This window comes from Falco punctatus (assembly GCF_963210335.1).
Source record: "Falco punctatus genome assembly, chromosome: 14".
In the NCBI taxonomy this organism is placed as follows: Eukaryota; Metazoa; Chordata; class Aves; order Falconiformes; family Falconidae; genus Falco; species Falco punctatus.
This window is the reverse complement of record NC_137594.1, coordinates 11,909,939-11,927,660: the sequence shown is the minus strand read 5'-3', so window position 1 is coordinate 11,927,660 and position 17,722 is coordinate 11,909,939. Positions and strand designations below refer to the sequence as shown.

The following is a 17,722-nucleotide window of genomic DNA, read 5'->3' as shown; positions in this document are numbered from 1 at the left end:
AGAAATCTACACCTCCTGTACAGTAACACCGTAGGGTGAGACCCTTTTTTGTCAGTTTAACAAATACACTTAGTGTGTATACGGTGATAAAAATCTAAAAAAATATTCATACACAGTGTAGATTTTCTACAATTCTTCAATGTGGAGACTCTCCAAACGACTGACTTCACTATGCAATAGGGAAGAGGCCATTTAGATGGTCTTCACTATCAGACCCAACACTATATGCAGTTCTGAGGGAAAGGTATTCACTGAAAAACTTTAAACATTAGGTAGAACTGCTTGAACTGCCCATCATTTACACCCAACCTACCAAGCAAAGATTTATTCACCAGTGTTTTGAAGTATATGGCACGTTACTTTTTAACCATACTGGTTCAAAATCCATTTTCCGTATAGTGAGTGACATCATCTCAAAGCATTTTTACAAGTGGTACATAACTACCCACCTGATTTGATCTAAAAAATTCCTGCACATTCTCCAGTCTGAAAAATTGATCCATGAATTAGGAAAAAAAACCAAACCATAACAAATAGAACTAACCTTTATCAGCAAACATAATACACGTTTCTAGAAAACAATGCACTAGAACTTAGTGAACTAGAACTAGATTTAGAAATCTGCCTTCTACACTTAAGTCGTGTGAAAGCAAGTCACTTCTGTAGGATTTGTAACAGCCATGAACAAAAGCTGAACAAAGCTGACCTGAGAGGAGTTATCAGGAACATCATCAGCAAACGGTCCAGGTCTCTTGTCTTAAGTCCCTGTCCCAGGCGGCTCCCCCCTCCACCGAGCCACAGTACCACCCCTCACTGAGCAGGGCAACTTCCAAGTACTGCCATTCTCTATTTTTACAGATTGCAGCAACATAAAAGCTTTTTTTTAGTACAACATACTTAGCTATATGAGAGCGCTATACATAAACTAATGGAAACTATTCACTATTATGTGCCCTGTTATCAGCACAAAATCAAGTTTGATCATTGCTAGCAGGACTAAAATAACTCGGGGGTGACCTTCAGGGTGAAAGTAGAAATAACCCATAGCCACAGTAGTCATTTTGTCTCAAATGACTATTTATTACACTAGAAAAATTAATCAAATGTTTTAGGTAATTATGTTTTAGAGGAAGTTCAAAAGCTTCAAGAAGTAAGGCAGGGAAGCAACATCATTTAGGCACGAAAAAAGCAGCCTCTGACAGGAGGAGCACATGAACAGCCTGCAAAGAGGGCAAGATTCAACTTTTTCACAAAATGATATGCTATTTCTATTATTATCCATAGGAAAAAAAAAAAACAAACACAACAGAACAAAAGAATGACAAAAAACCACCAACAAAACCAAAACATAACAACAACAAAAATCCACACTGGGGCAAGTCAGTCTATGAGAAAAAAGACAAATGGGAGCAGGAGGGACAGTAAAGGGCCCCAGCAAGCAAATACATCTTGGCCAGGTAGCCAAAAAATGGAAAAAAACCAAGAACCCAGGAAGAAAATACAGCATTATAGCTAGGGTAGAGCCTGCCTGAGTGGAGGCCAGAGAATGCCAGCAAGCTGCAGTCATGGGCTGGCAGGAGGGAGCACAGTTAGAAGGAACACATTGCTTGGTATAAGCTCCATGGTATTAGTCCTCTCAGGAGAAATCAATACATCCAAAATGTATGCATTTCCATAAAGGAAACATTTGATACAGGAGAGGCAGAGAAGTGGGGAAAACAGGAATGCTGATACTGGGTTTGGGTCTGCTCTGAAAGCAAATATAAAATGGACTGGTTTATATACACAGTAACAAAACTCTGAGGAGCGCAGAGTTTATAAGGATGCTCACCCCCTCCTCCCCACCCTGTGAGCAGCGTTCACTTTCCACGTGCCTGCTGCCAGCACACAGACCAAGCACGCTCTCACGAGGGACATGACAGCCCCGGAGAAGACAGAAGCAGGAGTTGGGGATATCAAGGGAAGGCTGGACTAAGAAGTGGTATGAGGCATGGTATGTGTCAGAGGAGGGGAGTGGATCTTCAGCACATCCCACAGCAAAATCAGTGCGTGTTCTTCCACACTGACAGCACAGGAGGGGAAGACACCAACCAGATCCGTCAAAGGTGACAAAATCAACAACTTGGTGCCTAAGGGTGGAGAGGTATGAGCATACCCTGGGTCTCAAAAGAGACGTATCTGCTAAACAGCTGGAAATCGATCCTGAAGAATGGAGAAGCACACCTCCCAGAGCGCACACAGAGCATGTTTACTACAAACTTGGGAAGCCAGTGATAAAATGTCATTAATACCTTTAAGTGTTGCAAGAGACACGCTATTAAAATCTCAAATCAAGTGCTAAATGGAGTGGCTTCCTAATGTAATGTTGACTAGTAATAGAATGTGTTACTAATTAAATTCTAGTGTTTAATGAAATTCAGGGAAAAAAAGGGGGTTTTGGTACTTCAAACAGACCTTTGTACATCATTCCCATAAAGAATTACTACTGGAGTTAGTACTTGTTTACGTTCCGTGGGGAGGTGGTCTCAGACAAAATTGGAGTTATCACTCCACACAGATTTCGGAGTCCACTGTACCTGAAAAGCATAAGATAACCAAGCATCTACTTGGTGAAAGCAAGATCATCATAATGCTGTAACAGCAGAAAGGACACCCAATATTCATTCAAATGGCTCGCTTGCATTCTGGAATAGTTTAGTTTAACTAAACTATTTAGGCAGCAAAAGGCGCCTAAAAGGTTTAAAGACCACCACCTTGGTCCCCAATATCCCTGACTGAATCATTATGTTTTCATTTAGGTTGTGGAGGGAAGAACAAAGTAATTATGGAACCAGATTCCAGATTTCAGTTTACGTGACACAAAGATGATCCCAGCAAGAAGCATATTCTCAAGACTACACAAACGAGTGTCCAGACTTGCAGCAAATTCTGTGCATTACAACAGCAGAATTAATATGCTGTCAACAAAGGCGGATGGAGAAAAATACTGCAGGGTGGCTGGGAGTGAAGGATCATAAAAAAGAGGCCACCCACTCAACATCTCAGTATGGATGTTTATTTTAACGACTTTTTAACAAGGGGGTAGGGTGTATATTTCTCATTTGCCATACACTTGAGCTAAAATAGAAAATTATCTCATTTTAGGATATCATAACAGAACAGATCGTTGTATTTCATTCAAAATTGAGGCCATCATCCTTACATCCCACAGCAGGCTGTGAAGTATTTTTATTTTATTGCCTTTTTAAAATACTGTATGTAGGAAGATATTTTCACCCCACTAGCAGCCAAATTTCATTAAAAGATGACATCAGGGACACTAAAAGATCACATCTAGGCAGAAAAGTGATTTTTATTTTACACCTGTAATGTGACATCTCTTCAGAAAATTATGCTTATCAGAATCCCTAATATCTACCTTAATGCTGTACAAGGAAGTGAGTAAGAGAAAGGAGCTACTCTTAAAGATTACTTTTTCTAAAATCTGAAATCCAAATATTCCAATCCCAAAAGTGGAAATGGAGGTAAGAGGATGGGTCTATTTGGTTTTAGCTACTTAAAGCAAACACAGAGAAAGAGAAACATTGGATGATCTTAGATGCAGAAGAGATTTCTAAAAACCCACCACTGTATTTCAAGTAATTAGAAATATATCAAACATTTTATTTAGAAAGAAATACCAATACATTTGATCTGCCATTCAGCATCCTGGTATTAGGAAAAAATATCATTTAATGTGAAATATAAACCAAATTCAACACAACCATGCAAAAATTAATGTATAAAAAAGCCTTGTCACTTACTGGCTGATCCCCTCAAACGAAGCTTCTTTGGAGACATTTCCACTATCAGTATTAACACCGCGCTAGCAAGGAAAACATTAAAAGGACCATGATTCTGAGCCAAACACAAGTATTTAAAATTTAAATCATGGAAAGAACCTGATTGCAGTAAGTCTTTAGGAAAACTTACACATACGTTTACTTGAATAATAAATATAATATAAATAAATAATTTATAATATAAATAAAAAAACCCCAGAGACTCAAATGCAGACCAGTATTAAGAAATCATTGGTTCCATAGGAGACCAGAATAGAACTCAGGTTAGGATGTGCTGCTTAGGAAAATGGCAAGCTTTGACTTCTAATTCCCTTATGCCCTGAAAGGGAGCTAGGAGACCTATGTAATAATAAAGGGCAAGAGAGTAACAAACGAGCAAGGTTTCTTCTAAAGTAATTTCATTTTAAAATAAATTATTATGCACTGCCTTGGCAATGCTTACTATTTAAATTTCCACGCTGCTCCCCTACAGCTTTCCATTCAAGCAAGAAGCATAAGCAAGAGTGTTTTGGCTGCTACACAGCTGATGAACACTTGTGACATGTGCCTGGGAAACCCTGTGGAGCAGTGTTACAGTTCTGTGTCTGGAAGGAGTTTCCATTCAGCCAGTGGAAAGAGAAGTGCTCTGCTCTATACTTCATCATAGCAGTGGTAGGAATGTGAAAGCACATCACAGTTTCGTCCTCCCAGCCAAAAATTAGGTGAAAATTCCTGATTACAACCGGATGCTCACAGAATGGGAACTACTCAACAACTTGATGTGCAGAAAGAAGTGCACTGTGATTCAAGATGGTCAAATATTCCCTTTCCCACTCCTTTCTCTTAAAGAACGTGGAAGAAAGGTACAGGGTCATCTTTTGTATGTGTGTGTGTATTATACAAATATAAGTGGAAGAAAGACTGAAAATTATGTAGGGCCTCTGTTCTTAATGGATAAAGAAATCAGATCTCAGGCTATGTGACTGCTTAAGGAGGGACTTTTTTGTTAAGACTTCCGTCTGGCAACTATCATGGGAAAACAAATCCAGAAGCTGCCACTGCACTTGCTGTAAGGGAAAGCTCAGAGTCAGCAAATCATATCTTCTACAGATTGGAGACATGAAATCAGATATTCTTAATAGTGGGAGGCTTAAAAACATCTGTCAAGGAAAGCAGCTGGGGGAGAAGTGACAGGGAAGAAGAAACTTGCAGGCTTTACCTCCACTCATTCATCCTTCTTCCAGAGAAATCATCAAGCACCGTTGAAAACACTTGGCAGGCATTTGACATCACTACCTCCTCCCAGAAGCTGTTTTACCAACCCATTCCATGCAGAAAAAGTATTCCCTGAATGCCTGTGGGATTCCCACAGAAAGGCCCAAACATGCTCATGACACGACTAGAGCAGCATAAGAAAAGAAAGGAGTCACTGTACATAGGCTGAAGGATAGCACAGTCAATGTTAGATACGCTTGTCATGTTTTACTAGAAAACAGACAAAGCTTTTGTCAGAGAGAATACAGACTGGAAGGCCAGAGGTTACAGATCTTGAAATCATGGAGGGGCCAGGAGACCAGGTAACTGTACACAGATGGCCTCGAATTTGACCAAGATAGAGAGAAAAAGATTAGGAATGACAGTGCAAAGGAATGCTGAATAAACTGATCTCCTTATTGAAGGAAATTAGTAGTTATTCTTCAGAATATGACTCACCAAAGTAAGCAGCACAGCAGGTTTCTTCGAAGCCAAGACATTGGCTATCTAAAAAAAAAAGTTTTTGAATGCTATTATTTTTCTTTTTTCTTCCTCAAAATTACATTGAAACCAATTTAATCAAAAATTGCTGTACATAAAGTAAACTAACTGCACAGAAAAAAATGCTCCCCTAATATCTTTCAGATACTGTAGTATTACCTGAAACATGCAACAAGAGTCAGTAGATAAAATATTTAGACAGAAATATAGCGCTTAAGTTGATGGTGTGCTTTAAAGACATATATAGCAACTACAATTTAAGATTAGTCTATTACCATAATTTGGAAGACAGAGGAAATGTGAGCCAAAAACCTGTGATGTCACATAGAAATAAGGAACAGGGTACTCTATCCTCAACACACTACTGCATATAAAACACACAGGCGTTACTATTATTATGTTATAATGTGCTGAATAATTGCTAATGAATACTTACTACTATCCTCACTGGGTCATCTTTTACTAAGATTTCCATTAGGCTCCTTCATTATCTTTCAAAAAATTACAAACTGAGAACAAAATCATTGGGCTTGTAGAGAACTGGACTTTCACAGCAGCTGCAGAAAGGTGGGCGCTGAATTACACATTTCTTGAAATGAACAAATGACCTAATTCCATAGAGCACAGTTCTACCAACTTTAAATCAGCTTAACAGCACATTAATAATAGTAACAAAAGAAAACATATGGCAGTGAGGTTTAAAAATACCAACTCTACGCTTTCTTTTTTTCCTTCTCCCCATGATATAGCAGGATTAAACACTTACACAAGTTGGTCATTTGTTGACATAAAACTATGCTGTAAATAAGGCCCCTTGTGTCCTGATGGTGGAAAACCAATTTCTTGCTAAAATAAGTAAAAATTATAGAAAGAATCTCTGAAAGTTGAACAGTTTCATTGCAAGCTTCAACAGCTTCTAACTTCAATACATGTAGTCCAGGTGGAAAACAACCTTTATGTGTGGACAATTTACCGGTCCATATAAAGAGCTATCATATCCCTATCGATATGTTTTTTACACAGTAAGGAAGCAGAGAACAGAACTGCAATAAAGGCATTTGTTTATGGAAAGTGACCAAAGTAAATGTGATTTTAAAAAATAAAACACATACTTTCCACTTGCAATTTTCACCATCTGACAGATGAGCACTGGAGCACCGGCACTCCACAGAACTCCAATTCACACATGTCAAAAAAACAACCTCTCTACAGCTTCCCTCCACCCCCAGCTACTGAAATACAGGATCAAACTTCACTTCATAGCTGGACTCATTATGAAAATGAAATAAAACACCCTCACAGCCAATGAGAGTAAAAGTTTTGGTCTAGTGAGTCCAAGTCAGTGCTCTGCTGGGACAAAAGTACTGGAACCTTCCTTTTCAAGCTGCTCTCCATGCAAAATCACCCACAGAGCTTGGCAGGAATACTGCCCTCACCCTGCTGAGCCTTCCTACCAAAGAAAAGATAACTGCCCAGGTGCATAAGTACACAAACATCTGCTCAGAAATGAAATGAGAAACCTAACTAAGCAAGTCACACTTGCATTTAAAAATATGAATACATTTGCTTTTCAAATATTAGAATGATTCAACATAAATGAAGAGTAAGGCAGGCAGTCTTTCCTCACAGCTCTTTAGAGGCATAAAATAAACGTGAGCTCCCAAGTCAGAGCTAGGACGTGCCATCTCCCTGAAAGCAATCCCCTCAAATCTCCAAGGCACTGCAAACACTGTACTTAGCAACATACTTTCGCTGGATAATAACACAGACTGAAAGATCTCATGATGCACAGAACATGTTTATGAGACTGTCTTTGGATTAAGACCTTAGTGTTCAGCTCAAAATGGCAGCCTTTAAAAAGATATAATAACAAATTACAAGCACTTTATAAGCATGAAATATGCTTTCCAGTAACTTGGGGGGGGGGGGGGTGTCCCACCAGGTCAGGAGACATCCAGTAAGCAGAGGACTAAAATTAAAGCAAAAACACTGCCACATATACTGGTTTTGTGTTCCCATAAAAATATTTAGACACACAGACAACTCACCTCGTTCACATAGTGGACTTCATCCACAGCGTATTTTTTCTTGAAGAATTCAGGAGGATGAATCCTTTGGAAAACAACAGAAAAACGCTTGGGTTAGCTTTATTGTTATATTTAATAAGGCCACAGACAAAAATAATAATGTCCTCTACTATCACAACAACAGAATCAGATATGAGGAATCTTTTAATAATTTTATCCTTGACTCCCTTTCTCAAAATAAGAGATTACACAGAAAGTTGCCACAGCTACAAAAATCAGTGTGCTTTAATCCAGTCCATACCCGACACTTAGATTTCATGGTCTCCTCCTGAATTAAAGGTTTTTTTTCCCCATTCACTCTACACCAGACAGTTCCATTGAAGATTTTTGCCATGCCATTTGTATACAACCTTCCAACTCACCAGATATTGGAAGGATGTGGAAATAGCAAAAGACCAGCCTGCCCTGTGTCATACTCAAAAAAAGGCATAAAACATTCATTTTCTACCCTGGTAACCCCTCTGATGTGAACACAAAGCAGAGTGAGGGTTATTAAGACACGGGCTCTGCCACCTCTATTATTCAGGACACCAGAGATTCACCCTTCTAACCCAAAAGGGTGCACAACTTTCTATGTCCATGTCCAAAACTAAGTAACTTCTGCTGTTTTCTCCCAATACCCAACCAGACACTTTAACTAAATACAGGAATAATGTGAAATATCTACTTGCAGTCAGTCGGGGCAGCCACAAGCATGGATCAGTGCTCCAGGGCTCCCCCATCGATCCCCATACCAGCAGCTGTACCATTGCTTATTCCTTCACTTTATGGTAGCAGCCAGTTATTCATAAGACTTTAGTCTCTGATTACAATCTCTAGCCCTGCCAAATAAATAAATATAACCAGTGTAATTCTGAAAATGTAATCTCAAAAGAAAAAAAAAAAAAAAGGAAAAAGGAAAGAAAAAAGCTGACTCAGCTTACATCCTTCTACAGAGTAAAGAAAACAGGAGACAAGAAACATGGTTGGAAGCACCAGAGTTTGGAGGATTCTGTGCATTTTGCTTCCTCAGAGACAGCAGGAGAGTAAGAGGTGTGTGCAGGACAGAACCTTCAGCTGTTTAAACATTAAGACTACAAGAGCACAAGACCAACAGGGGAAAGAATAAATTAGGCTGGAGACCAAAGAACTTTCTAATCCTTGCAGTACGAAAAAGCAGAAGTGGTGGGACAAAGAGCTCAGCATCTTTAGGAGGTGCTCCATAACAAAGGCATGTGCCATAGCTGCCTGCAGTACCAGGTGGCTAAAGGTCTAAGTTACATCACTTTTTCAATCTGTGCACTCATTTTTCACTTTACATTCCATTGTGCTCCAAACAGTACTAGACTGAGACATGAATGACAACATGAAATCGTTTATGGTGTTCTCAAGCATTAAATCACAGATTTTTAAAAGTTTATTTATCTGTGAAAGTACTAGTCAAAGTAACATAAAAATATCTCATTATGCATTTCCTTTTGCAATGCTCCTTTTGTGGACTCTCTGTCAACTGTTGGGGATTTGAAAGCAGTTATCACTTATCTTCTCTCCCTGGCTAATTTCGCATACCATTAAAAAAAATATCACTACATCCTCTTAAATCTTTATAGTTCCCTTACCTCCAACTTTTGCATACTCTGTTTCTCCTACAGGCATCCCCTTTCCCTGTCCTTCATTCCTCACACACTGAGGTACTTTACTATTCCAAAACATCATAAACAGATTTAGCACTTTCCGGTTTTGTTCTCTTTTACAGTTTCAACCAATTCATCTGGTATCGGAAGAATCCCAACTGTACAACCAGCAAATTTATGGCCAATGGCAATTTATGGTAATATATGCTCTTCAGAGCAATACCTCCAAAGCACCATTTACAATTAGCTGCATTGTTTGAATCGAAGAACTGTTTATTCTAAACATTTCTTAAAAAGTATGCTCACAAGTGTGCTGGATTTTATTCACTTCATTTAATGCAGTATAAGTAAAAGCAGGTCTCACTTTCCAACATGCCAGTAAGAAAACTTCTGTTTTTTCACAAGCTGTTTTTCAGCTTTTGTTGTTGTTGTTGCCTCTATAATTGTGTGGTCTACAGCACACTGCTACTAATTTAATTCTTTGGTTATGGTTAATATTAATCCATTATTGATTGAAAGCCAGCTGTAATCCCTCCAACATCTCTTATGTACATTATCACTCTTTTTGATGAACAAAAGTAGCTCATCATCCTTTCAAGGCTGAGAATTTTTCCTCTACTTTGAGAAAAAGAAAATAGAAGCTTCCCACAATACTCCATCCTCTCTCTCAGTTATTAAACTAGGTCATCTTCCAGATACTTTCAACCCCATCACACCTAAAGACAAGCTGCCACGTTTCCCAGATGTGTACCTCTTCGCTGATCTTGTTCTTGCTACCTTGCTCAGAAGTCAACAAGACTTCTAAGACAAAGAAGAAAGCCAGACTTCTCAGCTCTTCTCTGAAGCACTCAAAGCTCTGCCTCACTTCAGCTATTTAGCAGCTCTGGCTAGATGGTAAAATAAATTCACCTACGCTTCCCACAAACTACCAGCCCTTACCCACCCCACGGGTGCCACAATGCTTCAGTGATGAAACCACTAATCCCAACGGGGAGAATTCTGCAAAGACCTGCTCTATTGCAGAACCATACAGGTGGAAGGGAAAAGCAGACATGGAAGTCTACATTAAGAGCGGAAAAATTCTGTGCTGTCACATATAGAAAAGCAGTGTAGAAGGCAAAACAAAAGCTCAGGGAGAAAAAGTAGCAAAGATGATCCTCACTGACACCTCTCCATACTCCCTCCAGTCTCTTCAGTTTTTTAACCAGTTTAGTTAGGTTCTATGAAAGACTACTACGCACCAACATACATCATAGTTACTGTAAAAAAGTACCAGTGCAGAGTTCCTTAGCAGATACAGGGCTCAGTATTCATTTTTATTAAATTTAAATGTAAAACAGGCTAAATTCTAGCACTGACCATTACTGTCACAAGGAACAGTACCTTCCACTGAATGCTCACTGGCATCATGACAATCAGAAGTTACATTCAGTTATGATAATTTCAAGTACATCTGATACTTCACAGAGATGAGGAAAACTTCTCTCTGCAAATGACTCTCAGGGAGGTAGAATAAGTTAATTGGTTACAATTTTTAGGTTTGGCTTTGTCTTTTGTAATGCTGCTATGGGCTGCCAGTTTCAAAATTCTGATTAATCACTGCAAAGACTACATGCAAATATCCCCACAGCAAGTCATAAATTAATTAGAAGGATTACCCAAGTGGAAGATATGATCCCCGATATTATTGAATCATGTTTCTCCTTACCTATCAAAAAAACAAACTACTTTTGTAAACAAATATGAACAGAAGCAATGGCCTAATTTTTACAGGCTTTTGCAGGGGAAAAATACATGCAAAAGTTTCTAGATTCCCTGGCAACATAAATTAGCTATAACCTACAGAGAATAATGTACTTCAGCCCTAAAAAAGGCTCAATATACTTTCCCTGTAGTTTTATAACTCCAGCCAAGCAAATATGAGTGTTCATTAGAAATGTCAATAGTTAGCTTCCAGAATAGTGGGAGTCATCATTTTATCTTATACTGGAAATAAGCAACTCCAAACTCCTGGAAAAGCATCATGTACACATGCTCAAGCAGCTAGGCAAAAATCTGGCACCTCATAGTTTACAGCCATTAGAAACAAAATATAAGAGTCCAACACTTTTATTTATAAGAATACAGTCCTCATTTTTTGTCACCAAAGAATCTCTTAGACAAGAGAGACTGTCTCTACTTCACCACTTAAAATACATCACAATTTCTAGTCCAGCGGAAAAACCTCAAGTTATTTTGTGTTAAACATCAAAGCTGTTTACATTCACATCCTGCTGATGCTTCCTACGTAACTCTTCCGCCTTCCATGTTCTTCTACCCAATCCAGTTCACCTACTTGCTTTCTTACAGTTTTCAGAGCAATTGGGGGAAACATTGAAGATGGCCTAAAAATACGATGCTACATTTTAAAGAGAAGATCTGAATTCTAATGCAGTGTCTCATTTTAGCAGCTAAGGTTTGATTAAAGCACCAAATATTGAAGATTCACCTTTCAAGCATAACAAATGACAACTTTATTATAAACAAAATTCTACTGAGGTAGCAATGGGAAAAAGAGGAACAGCAACAGCAGCAATATTTTCACTATAAAAATACAGTGTGAGACATTAAGTCAGATGGTAAAATAATACCCCACATTAGCTATACCTCATTTTTCTTATACATCAATCAAACATGATAACCACCAGCAAAAAAGTAAGGGAGTATACAATTAAAAACTAGTAACCAGGAATACCAGTCAGTCAATCAGCTTAGTGAAAACTTCCAAGTTTAGAACAAACCTTCCCATCCGATTTAACTAAATTCACAGTGACAGATGACAGTATATTTAAAACCCATGATGCTTCACTGAATCACAACCTAATCAGGCCAGTGCAGATTTTGACAGACCACAGTATTATGACTGGTTCCATTCTGATGCGATCTTTCAAACAGGAAGGCAATACTACTGACTCCTCTGTTTATCCATCAGTAAGACGAACAGCTGTGACAGCCTCTCTATAAATACACCCCCAAAAAATATTTTGAAGCTTTTATATAGTTGGACAAAATTCAAACCTAATTTTTTTTTTTCAATATTTTATTAACCACATTGTGTTTCCACTTCAAACCCAATAAAGACTTGGTCTCGTTGTCTAAAAACATTTTAAACCCGTTGTTCATAACACTGCAAAGAATTCATAACAGCAGATCTTAAGAGATTTGTACAAATTTGACATTACTGTAAGAATTCCATTACAAAACATTTCTTTGTATTCTAAAGGACTCTGGAGCAATAGCCTCGTAGTATCAACATGATAAAAGAGTGTTCTAGTTTTCAGAACTGCATTCAGAAGAGAGGTACAAACGAGCTGGATGTAAATCACAAATGCCAAAGAAAAACTGTGAACAGAATTTGTAACAGCTGATTGCTATTCCTGAAAGAAACACTTCTAAGCCAACTGCTAATATATTTGCAACCTAATTGCTGATATACATTCATATGTATATGTTTTCATTTGCATCTAAATGTTCTTCCAGACAATCTTCAATATATATAACAACTTTTTCCTACCAGTTGCTTTGTATTTGCATTTTTTTAATCCTTCTAGGACAGATTTTCAGGTTTTAGTTTTTACAGTGGATCAGCTCTAAAACGAAATTCAGCTTTTCCTGAAGTAGTCCAATTTAACTTTTCTTCAGCATTTCAGTTAGATTTCCTAATTCAAGATTACTTATCTTACTGTGTAATCAAAATGTAAAACTATTGCTGTTGGAAAAAAATTTCATAAGTGTATGTTCATTACAAAAATTTGAGTAATTCTACTTGGAACTAATTTCAAAACATTTTCTACACATTCTACATTTTATTACTAAATGATTACAGAGACACTCAAATAGGTATCAAGTCAACAGCAGCATGTCCCGAGCTTCCTGATGTGTGGCAAGTTGACTGCATCCTCGCCTCTAAACTGGAGAGACATGGATTTAATGGGTGGACTACTCAGCGGATAAGGAATTAGCTGGATGGTCACACTCAAAGCAGTTGCAGTCATGGCTCAATATCCAAGTGCAGACCACTGACGAGTGTCATTCCTCAGGGGTCTGTACTGGGACTGGTGCTGTTCAACATCTTTGTTGATGACATGGACAGTGGGATCAAGTGCATCCTCGGCAGGTTTGCTGATGACGCCAAGCTGCCTGGTGCAGTCGACATGCTGGAGGGCAGGGATGCTGTCCAGAGGGACCTTGACAGGCTGGAGAGGCAGGGCTGTGCACACCTCATGAAGTTCAACAAGGCCAAGGGCAAAGTCCTGCACCTGGGTTGGGGCAACCCCCAGCATCAACAGAGGCTGGGCGGAGAATGGGCTGAGAGCAGCCCTGAGGAGACAGGCTTGGGGGTGCTGGCTGGGGAGAGGCTCAGCATGGCCTGACAATGTGCGCTTGCAGCCCAGAAAGCCAACAGCACCCTGGGCTGCAGCAAGAGAAGCGTGGTCAGCAGGTCGAGGGAGGGGATTGATTGTCCCCCTCTGCTCTGCTCTCATGAGACCCCACCTGCAGTGCTGGGTTCAGCTCTGGGGCCCCCAACATCAGAAGGACACGGGCCTGTTGGAGCGAGTCCAGAGGAGGCCACAAAGATGACCGGAGGGCTGGAGCAGCTCTCCTGTGCAGACAGGCTGAGAGAGTTGGGGTTGTTCAGCCTGGGGAAGAGAAGGCTCCGGGGGGACCTTAGAGCAGCTTCCAGCACCTAAAGGGGCTGACAAGAAAGCAGGAGAGGGGCACTTTACGAGAGCACGTAGTGCTAGGACAAGGGCAAATGGCTCTGAACTGAAAGAGGGTAGATTTGGATTAGATATTAGGAAGAAATTCTTCACTGTGAGGGTGGTGGGACACTGGCAGAGGCTGCCCAGAGGAGCTGTGGATGCCCCATCCCTGGCAGTGTCCAAGGCCAGGCTGGATGGGCTTTGAGCAACCCGCTCCAGTGGAAGGCGTCCCTGCCCGTGGTGGGGGGGCTGGAACTAGGTGATCTTTAAGGTCCCTTCCAATCCAAATCATTCTATAATTTACAGGGACACAACAGTATTGCTTCCTCCCTTTTGCCCTAACTTTCAGATTCAGAGTAACAGATACAAAACACCCCTTTATAGCAAATTCACTTTGTCTTGAGCAAATAGTCTCTACTACCTAAACTAAATGCCTACATTAGCCTGTATACACGGCACTGCAGCATACACACATTTACTGCCAACAAGTCATTGCATGAGTTACATCACATTTTTCCTCACTTACTTGAGGTGAAACACATGCACAAGGAGTAAATTGCTTCAGCAACTGAAGTTTACACAGCCAACAACTCATTTCTCAGGCCTTGGTAGAATGAGCTTAAAGCAGAGTAAAAGTTTCAGTGAGACCGCATACAAAGAATAAGAATCTTGGCAAAAATTAAAGCAGATGAATATAGAAATACATCAGCAAAGCACGTAGAGCTGAAGGAGGAAAAGGGATACAAAAGCCATGTTTTAACGCTGTCAGAGGTTCACCAATAAACTCCCTCCTCATTCCAGTATCATCAAGTTAACAGATGGCAAAGCATTAACCAAACAAGAGGGTGTCGAGAACTGCTAAGAAGAACAACACAGGAGGCTTTACAAGATACCAGCAGATGTTCCTGACTTTGTCCAAAAAAAAATAAAATGCAATCACCTACATATCCAAAAGGAATTTCACTTTCTCGAACATGATTAAAAGGCATCAAGCTAGTTTTAAAACAAAACAGTACTAATGGGCTCTCTGGTACTCACAGGCAGCCTCCAGCAATGTTTTGATTACCTTAATGTTACTCCCTTTCCACACTTCTCTAGACTTCTGTTTTATCCTTTGAAAGACAGAGGTACCTGCATATAGGTAAACTCAGACTCCTTGCTCCTTTTGATACAGTCCAGAGTAAAATGAATTTTGAGAAAATAACAGAATTTAAAAGAAAATTAACTGAAATGAAGACTCCAGCTGATTTGACTGGAAAAGGTAACCAGGGCTGTAACTGAAGCCAGGTCTAGCAGAGCGACAGAACAGCAGAGTCCACGTGCATAATGCTGGACACAGGATGCTGGGTATATGATCCTGGACCTCCAAGTACTACATACAAATTATGCGGAAGCAGAATAACCATGAGCAACATACAGACCACTGGACTTATGAAATCAGAAATGAAGTACTGAGGAGACTCTCATGGTTACTCCTAATAAAAGCCAAACTCTGAGCTACCCATTTCATGTACTTTAAACATACAGTCTCCCTGCTCCTGCTTAGCTGTTCCCACCACAGGCATTCCCAAAAGATTAAAAGTTCTTCAGGCTTTCTATAAATTCCACCTCAAGAGGCAGTGCCTCAATTAGACATTTAAGAGATACTATCAAGAGCTACCCAAAACCCCCCAAAAACACAGAAACCTTTCAACTGGTAACCTTTGCTTTATTTCTCTCTGCAAATAAAATTCTTCCTTGGAGAGCAGGGCTCTATACAAGTACAGAAAAAAACTGTAACAAAGGAAATGTTTATACACCGAAATCCCTGCAAGACTTCTTGTAGTGTAAGACTGCTAACAAATACTCATTTGAAAGTGCTCTTCCCCAAAAAGGAGCACAAAAAAATTTACAATGGTTAAGAGGGTAAGTATAATTTCTAGGTCACTATGTAATAACAGCATTCCACTCAAACACTCAATTCATGCTTCTTAACTAAGTTACATACTGAACCTGTCAACAGCAGATATTCTGCTTTTACTTTGGAAAAACACCTATATTGGGGGCAATAGGAACAATATTTTATGTCCAACACATAAAAGCATGCTAGCAAGCTCTGGAATGTGCGTAGCATGTCTCACAGCTCCCATACTAATCAGTAATAGCATGAAAGAAAGTAGTACTGATGCTTACAGCAGCATTAAGATGACCTGAACAGCTTTAAGAAGGGGATGATAATGCTCCCAATCTTACAACTTCTAAAGAAAACTAAACCAGAAATAAATTAAAGGAACTTGCTGCAACAGCTCAACGGGCACTGTACTGGGTTTGCATGGCAAGGCTGTGTTCGCGGGGGCACAGGGTGGCTTCTGTGGGAGGGTGCCAGCAGCTTCCCCCGTGCCCGATGGAGCCGATGCCAGCCGGCTCCCAGACGGACCCGCTGCTGGCCAAGGCCGAGCCCGGCAGCGACGCTGGCAGCGCCTCTGGGATAACGGGTTTCAAAAGGGGGAAAGTTCCTGCGCAAGAGCAGCTGCAGGGGGAGAGGGGAGGGAGCCCGTGGGAGAGCAACAGCCCTGCAGCCCCCCAGGCCAGGGCAGGAGGGGGCCGGGGGGGCTCCAGGCGCCGGAGCCCGTGGGGAAGCCCCCGGCGAGGCAGGCTGTGCCCCCAGCCCCGGGGGGTAACGGGGAGCAGACCCCCACCCGCAGCCCCTGGGACCCCATGCCGGGGCCGGGGATGCCCGGAGGAGGCTGTGACCCGTGGGCAGCTGGGCTGGAGCAGCTCCTGGCGGGACCTGTGGCCCCATGGAGGAGCCCAGGCTGGGGCAGGGCTGCGGGCAGTGCTGGGGACCGCGCTGGAGCATTGTGTTCCCAAAGGGACTGCACCCCGTAGAAAGGATTCACACTGGAGAAGTTCATAGAAGACTGTCCCCTGTGGGAAGGATCCCGTGCTAGAGCAGGGGAAGACTGTGAGGAGTTCTCCCTCTGAGGAGGACACAGCAGCAGAGACAATGTGCAATGAATTGACCAGAGCCCCCGTTCCCCTGCACCACTGTGGGGGAGGAGGTAGAGTAAACTGTTACGCCTGGGAAGAAGAGAGGGGTAGGGGAAGGTGTTTTTAAGATTTGGTTTTATTTCTCATTAACCTAATCCAATTTGATTGGCAATAAATCAAACTAACTTCCCCGAGTCGAGTCTGTTTTGCCTGTGACAGTAATTGGTAAATGATCTCCCCCTGTCCTTATCTCAACCATTGAGCCTTTCATTGTATCTTCTCTCCCCTGTCCAGCTGAGAGGGGAGTGATAGAGTAGCTTTGGTGGGCACCTGGTGTCCAACCAGGGCCAACCCACCACAGACACAAAGAAAAGGCAGAACCTACCCATGCAAACAGTGCTTGATCCACTATGCCACATTGCCTGTATAAGACAAAGAAGTATCTGGCATCCCTCAGGACTAGGGTAGAGGCCACATACTCCAACACCCAGAGCTCCACCAAGTATACAGGTAAAGGGGTACACAGCAAGCAAAACACAATCTCCCTGGATTGTGTTTTGTAGCACATGTAGCTTTTAAGAAGCATTAATATTGATTATACTTTCCTTATCCTATTTTAGCAAAACAGTTTGGGTTGTTTTTTTCTTTCTATGTTTCCCAGTGGAGGTAATGCTCTTTCAGAAAGTCCTTCCTGAGCATACAGCACAGGTCCCAGGGAATAGAAAACCTAAAGA

At 40.9% G+C, this 17,722-nt stretch overlaps 1 protein-coding gene across 1 annotated transcript in view; it reads right to left on the bottom strand.

The window, feature by feature from the left end:
* The window catches only part of PEPD (peptidase D), a 141,636-nt gene that overhangs the window by 111,132 nt on the left and 12,782 nt on the right, over positions 1-17,722 (bottom strand). The window contains exons 4-6 of the mRNA XM_080365007.1: positions 7,625-7,688; positions 5,535-5,582; positions 3,804-3,865 (exon numbers count right to left, since the gene is read on the bottom strand). Coding sequence (XP_080221133.1) covers positions 3,804-3,865; positions 5,535-5,582; positions 7,625-7,688 — 174 coding nt within the window. The remainder of the gene's footprint in view (positions 1-3,803; positions 3,866-5,534; positions 5,583-7,624; positions 7,689-17,722) is intronic.